Source organism: Branchiostoma floridae, chromosome 12 (assembly GCF_000003815.2).
Source record: "Branchiostoma floridae strain S238N-H82 chromosome 12, Bfl_VNyyK, whole genome shotgun sequence".
NCBI classification, from domain to species: Eukaryota; Metazoa; Chordata; class Leptocardii; order Amphioxiformes; family Branchiostomatidae; genus Branchiostoma; species Branchiostoma floridae.
In genome coordinates, this window is record NC_049990.1 from 11,389,344 (window position 1) to 11,396,546 (window position 7,203).

Consider the following 7,203-nt stretch of genomic DNA (forward strand, 5'->3'; position numbering starts at 1 on the left):
ATAACCCAGAATTTAAATCACATGGGTTGCTAGGGGCACATGACCTTTAACATGTCCGAGCAGGACGTCAAGCCGGTAGTTACACAGCTTTGTGTGCGCACCAAACCTCATGATCCCTGGCTTACAATGGTGGTCTGTGCACAAGATGTGCTTTGGTCCAGGGGAAAGAAGCTTGTCACTGTTGCTATTTTGGACTATACTTCATATTATTGTACAACAGTAAAGCCTTACTAAAGGTGTATAATTTACTATAAACATCATAACATACAGTCAAACCTGACTATACTGACCACTCAGGGGACCTCTAAAGACAATGGTCAAAGAGGGGCACAACAGATTGTAGGATTCAAAGATATATGTATAGTCAAACATGCCCTGTTTGTACATTCAACTGCCAAAAAATGAAAAGCGTAAAACTTTTTAGCTTACAAAAACAATCAGAGCCCTATATACCCAGGGTTGGACAAGTCCAATAGTCTGATTGTCCCGGGCAAGTGAAAGTGCTGATTGGGCAAGCGTATGTCCTACCCCACTTGCCCAACCGGACAAGTACTACTCTCATGTCCCTAATAAACATACCTTCCGGAATAAACATACCCCCCGGACAAATCCTCAATATCTAATAAACATACCCCCCGGAATAAACATACCCCCCGGAAAATTACCAAATTGACATGTACTTAACTGTGTCCATACTACTTCTGTCCAAAGAAAAGAAGATGATAAGCAGGTAGGTTCTTTTTATTTATTTATGCCTAAGAACCACATCAGTTGTATAAATAATTAGCTGAAGAACTATAACAGATATCTTGTTCGAATTATGATATTTTCTCCATTTTGTAATAAAAGGTACAGTGAAACCTGCCTTATGAGTAACCTGAGTATAGGGGCCACTTGGCTAGTGGTGCGTACCGGTTCGCCGAACCGGACTTGGACTTGCTATAACTTTCGGTTCAAGTCCGGTTAAAACCGGAACGTCAAAAACCGGTTTTCTGGAAAACCGGAAATCTCTTTCTTGTTGTATACTAGTAACATCTAAAAACAACGCTAGATGCCTATGTAACTTTTTAATCGCAGCCAACAGGCCAGAAAATAACGTATTTCTGCGTATTGTCCTACCGCCATAAGCCAAGCACATGGTCGCGCCGTGGCAACCTTCTTTCCTAATCCGGCAACGCGGCAAAAATGACAGGTTGACTTTAGCAATTATACCCATGAAAATAAAGCATGTGGATTTGTTTATCTCCTGGTATGGGTTTTAAGTCCCATATCTTCTAAAAATGAAGAAAATGTCCAAGATAAACAAGCTAAAACAAATCTCCGGCGCGGCGACTGTAAATGACATTTGCCGCTTGCCGGGATACTTCACCGAAAGCATGGGTGAGTAGCTTGTTAAAAAGAAACACCGGCACGTTCTATTTTAGAAAAAGTTTCAAGTTCATGAACTCATGTTATACCTCCTGCATTTATCTTTGTAACGAATAAATTTAAAATTAATTTTACGGTTGAATATAGAAGATAAAAACACCGCACGCATCATTTCTACCCGCATTACAGTAGGCTATCCCATTGACCCCTATGACCTCGCAAGCGCCATTTTGAAATTTCGGCCGTCAAAAAAACAAGCTGGAAAATGTCGAATTTTGCCGTGATTTCCCGATAGTTTTTATCAAAAATCGATGTTTCTACACCTTTGAAAATGATGCAGTCGTCTTTGGCAATATTTTGATAGCATGCGGCCCAGCGGCGGGCGCCGGATACGCAAATGGATCGCCGCAGTATAGCAAGTCGCTTTATGCTTGTATCTAACACGTTAATTGGGAAACTTTAGCGACCGTAAAAAAACCGGACTTATAAGTCCGGACCTGAACCGGAATCTTTGGGCTCGAGTCCGGACCTGAACCGGAATGTGAGCTTCGGTACGCACCACTACACTTGGCCATTTCGGTCAGTTTTCGTCGGTCCGTTGGATTTTAAGAAATAGTCTATAGCGGTCACCTGTCGAATGCGGTCGCGGCCAGACGATTTTCGGTCCGGCCGCTATGCCAACACTGCCGATAGCGGTCACCGGCGCGGCGCGACTGGCGGGGTTCACTTTTTTCAATTTCTGCACTACATCAGCAAAATGTAGGCTCAAATTAGACGATTTATGAAGGAAACGTTGAATAAAGAAACATTAAACAAAATTATGTGATTTTATGTGAAGTTTTTCCACCAAAGTGGTGTTGAATTCACGCGGCGTTTTTTCTCGTCTCAGACTCTTTGCACTCTACATCGTCATATCTGTGCAAACTGGAAGACCATATGGACAGATTTTACAAATAGACCGTCCGTTCATGTATCTGATGTTTTAGGTTCTTGAAATGCATGTACGCTGCCCCAATTTTCGTATTCCGCGGGCCAAAAATGGAAATCTCCGTCTCCGGTAATTTTCCAAGATGGCGTCAGCAGCAGATAAACAAGGTCACTAGGGGTCAGTGGGCGACTCCATTTTTCCAAGGTAAAATGTCGCAAAAAGAATTCTCATGTGTAGCATGAAATACAGTGATTACGGTATAAAAACGATTAAAATCTATTACATGAAACTTTTTTATGTGAAAACTAGACTAAGGCTGATTTTTGCCGGAGAAATAAGCCTACGTACAGAAAGTTTATTTCGACGTGACCTTCTCGGCATAATGGCACATGCATCTACAGAGGAAAGTGTTTGTGGCGGTTTGAAGCTTAGAAATGATTATGAACTTGCTGTTTTTACCGACGAATTCCTGCCGTTTTGGAGAATATGCGGCGTCAAAACTCATATCACAAGGGAAACGAACTTATAGTTTTTAATTATTTTTACGTCCAGTATTTATTATGTGAACGAATCACTCTTCCGCCTCGCTGACGAAAGAGCATGGAACCACAAGACCGGAAATTCATCGTGCAAGGTGCTGGTTTACGATGTAAACAGAGACTGTAAACTACTACTAAATTAAAACTAAAAGTTATTTATGTAAAAATTGTATTTCAAAACGTCAGTGCGGTGTCTTATTTTCCCCCAAGAACAACATTTACTTCGTAGCGTCATAGCGAGATGGAACGAAATCACTGAAAGTGTACCGCGTACGCGGGTCAAAACGCGGGGAAATCCGCGCTGTTTCGCCCGACAAATAGTGACTTTTGAGCAAAAATACCGCGGAAATATGGGCAGAAACCCCCAAAACTTCAATTCTTTGAGGGTCCTGGCTTAGCAAAGCCCCAATTTTCAGAAACAAATAAACGTACCGTCCAAAATAAGAACGTACCGGGTGGATTGTGAGGCTGAAAAAAATAAACGTCCCGGTACGTTTATTAGGGACATGGGAGTAGTAAGTAAGATTTTTGAAATACTCTAAATAAGTTATAATTATCAGGCTTTCTTTTATTATGTTTATAAACAACCTTTATTCCTGTAAAAAATAATTTAAATTTTGGGCAAGTGTAAAGTTGTTTCGGGTAAGTATTTTTTTAATTTGTCCAACCCTGAGGCCAAGTGTGAAGGAAACCATATGCTTACAGACCAATATACGGTCGTCTAACTAGAGGTGGAAAAGTCAGCTTTCTACATCAATGCTTTACCACATGGTCACCAGACCGTGGCTTCTGGCCAAAGCAAAGTTGCGCCCTGCAACTGCCAAGCAATTATTGGACCCCACTCCCAGAGTAAACTCCGCAGCAGGGGTACACGACCTTTTAACACCTCCTGACTGCACACAGCACATGATGTAGGCACACTTACCACAGAGTGTGGTCAACGAGTCAAGGTCAAACCATGTGTGGCTAAGAGTGTCAAGCAGCGACTCAAGCTTAAAATTTATCTATCAATAATCTTATAACAAGTAGAAATCAAGTGTAGCATTGTTGACTATGGTCTAGAAATTAGAAAGAAAATAAATAATTATATTTATAAGTAATCGACAAAGTTTCTTTTAAGAACATATCAGTAACTGACAACATGGACTAGTAATACAGCTTCATTGAACATTATGCAGGCCAGAAAAAAATACTAGTACACATTTTTAGCACTGTCATCTCGTAATTGAACACTTACAAATAGTTCTTCTACATTCCTAGAAAATGACTCAGTTTTACACGTGCTCACATTTGTCTTTATCGTTGTACTACTTGTAGTGAATATTTGACAGTTTTAACCAAATAATGTCCAGTTTATCCTGTTCTCTAATGACTTATGAGTAGTGCGTGTAGGCAACTTTCCCAGAGGACTTGGACTTGGAACTTGAGCGACACTGTAGCCATTTCGCTAATCCTTTCCTGGTGTGGTGACTTAGCTAGCCTGTTTTCATTTAAGAGTCCCTGGGTTCTTTCAAGTTATTACAGCAGGTCTAGTCAATACTTCTTCTGCACGCCAGACATATACTTCCTGGTCTAGTGTTTGTAAGCTTAAATCTTACAATGGGCTATAGCAAGTGAATTCTGGGGATAGTGTTACAACTTTTGTTCATGGCAATACATAACTGACAGATAAACTTTGTGACTACCCAGTTCCTGGCCAGTGATAAATATGCTTTTGTGTATTATTACTGCGGTTAATAGCTCCATCACCCTTGAAGTGAAACTTGACATTCATTTTGTATACCTTAAAACAGGAAATATAATTATTCAATCATAATCATATACTATATAGTCAAGCAAATGCTCCTATGGTGGTAATTGGATTGCTTGCCCAACAGATACTGCCTGCCCGCCACCGAGGATCTGCTTGGAGACCACACAAAGATAGCCCTGTTCATCAATACAATACAACGTCAGTCCGTAAATCTAGGGAGGCAATGCCTCCATGCCTATTGTCTGTTGCAACACTTTGGCTTCATGTGTAGGTCATTTCTACTCTTCTTGTTACTTTCTCATTTAGGTATTTCATTAGGGGAGTCCCTAAAACACATAATCTACTTAGTATGAAAACTGTTTGCCTTTTATGTACATTGTCTCAGCTAATGGACCAGTAAGTAGGATATGTCCCCGTGGAGGATGACATCATCTATCTACTATAATGACATCTGCCCATATAATCGGATCCTCAATAATCCTGGCTGTGTTGGTTATGTAGATGTAAGACTGATAAAATCATAATCCCAGAAAAGCTTATCCTTCATTACTAAAAATATCTGACTGATAAATACATTTGTAGTTTGTTATTGTACATGCACATATAAACATGTAAGAGTGTCCTCATGTATTTTGTAAATATTACATATTGTGTGCACATAAAACATTGAACAGTTAATAAAATGCTGCAGCTAATAGTCTATGTTATCCCTAAACAAATAAGTTCTAGAGATACGTACAATCACATAGTGTAGACATAATAAGAATTAAAATGAAAACAGGACATTATGGTAGTAACATGGAAATTTTAAGAGAAAAGGCTTGTAGCATAATGATATTAGAACAGACTCAACAGACTACAGAGTTACAAAAAACACTCTGCTGTAAATGCAATACATAAGGCATGTAATAAACAATTGAATACTATTATAAACAGCTTTCAAAGTATCTTAACGGACATAAATCATGTACAAAAAAATAAAAATTTCGTGACAATTTTCAAAGGTTGCACTGTGATCATTCCTTTGTAATTTTCAACAGTACTAATCAGCATAATAGTGCAATCTATGTGTACTTTATTATGAGCATAACAAACATAAGAAAGTTGTAATTCACCAAAATTAGAAAATTGGTAAACTTAACTTGACTGTTTCTTGTGCTAATGGACTTACAGCAGCCACAGCTTGTCGATCAATCAACATCCCCCCAAAATAACCTCCGACATAATTAGATTTTACGACCAAAAACAATCAATTTCTTCTGTGTCAGAGGCTATCAACGTTCCTTGTGCTAAATACTTAACGAAAATGCACAAACTTCGCAACTATCTTCATCCAAATCCAGAAATGGGAGCGTTAATTCAACAATATTAACCTGACTTATAATCTGTCATCATCAACAAAGGAATTGATTGAAATGTTTGATCTGAATACATTAAATTTGAAATGCAAATGTAGAATTTACACAGTGGATAAATCAAACACTGTTCTTGTGTAAATTTAGAATGGTTGGCTTCACTTCGCCGTAGATTATTCGAATGGATTCCTTCTTTTTTCGCAAAATCTAAAATTTTGGGTGTCATACGTTTATTTGTGACCTGCTAGGGATAGTTGGGGTGGGGGGCGAAGCAACCTGCTTCCGATACCATATTTACGATTAAGGGGAAAATTTCACCAGAAAGCACGGCGTGTAGTCTCTGAATAATCCAAGACAAACACCAGTTCGACACTCTGCTTAGAAACTAGAGCTAATTGGCGAGTTTGTGACACTTTGTCCCGTACATTTTTTGCGGTAAACAAGGAGTGTACCTTTAGACAACCGTCCACAACATATGTATACGATAGAACATGGGCCATCGCCCTACCCGGTACACTGTTTCCTGTGCGTGTCTCCAGCAGAAAATGGCTTCCTTTTCCAGTCATATCGTCAACAGTCACATTTTTAGCTTTGCTAAAGTCTACTGTTGTGAAAACAGGCGGCTGAGACAAGAGGAAAGAGAGGGAAAGGGCGAATTTTGTACACAGACTGTGTTTGTTTGTGTTCATCGCCAAACGATAAAGCTGTTTTCTCTTCGTCAGGACGGTAAAGTTAAACCACTAACCTGCACATGTAACGTCGCTCAATTCGTACGAAATGGCGCTCTTTGGGTACTCCTTTAGTTTCCTGCAACTCAAGTTCAACTTCCCAGTCACCTGGGCGTCCTCGAAACTCTTTTCGAGGCTCCGAAGATTTGACAAGCTCGCCGTTCCGCCAAGGCCGTGACTTAGTGCCGCCATTTTTCCTACTTCTGCAGTGACATATCCCGTACATCCGGCGGACATCATTGGTCAGATTGTATGCAAATCACATTAAACTGTTCGTTGATTGGCTACAAATACGTAATACTGCATCCTTCTACAATCTCTTGTGATTGGCTAAAGGCATGAAAGGCGCTTTTGTTTGAGTTGATCATGAGTGGTCTCAGTTCGGCTTGGTCAAGCAAATACATGTAGTCACAAATGCAAGCAATAGACGAATAGTTGTAGAAGATCAACCCAATGAAAGAACAATTTAATGACTACTAGAATAGATTAGACTAGGACTCATCAAAATGCTTCGTCGAATTCTCATCTCTTT

The 7,203-nt window shown here is 39.7% G+C and overlaps 1 protein-coding gene across 10 annotated transcripts in view; it reads right to left on the reverse strand.

Annotated features, from left to right (window-relative positions):
• LOC118427250 (leucine-rich repeat and calponin homology domain-containing protein 1-like) overlaps positions 1–6,914 on the reverse strand; it is a 31,116-nt gene extending 24,202 nt beyond the window's left edge. For 7 of the 10 annotated variants that reach the window (XM_035836919.1, XM_035836915.1, XM_035836911.1 and 4 more), the window contains exon 1: positions 6,689–6,913. In XM_035836919.1, the coding sequence (XP_035692812.1) occupies positions 6,689–6,911 (223 nt within the window). In that variant the 5' untranslated portion in view covers positions 6,912–6,913. Of the gene's footprint in view, positions 1–6,688 lie in introns of all 10 variants that reach the window. The other 3 variants (XM_035836912.1, XM_035836914.1, XM_035836917.1) reach the window with 2 other exon arrangements.
• Between the last annotated feature and the right edge of the window lie 289 nt (positions 6,915–7,203).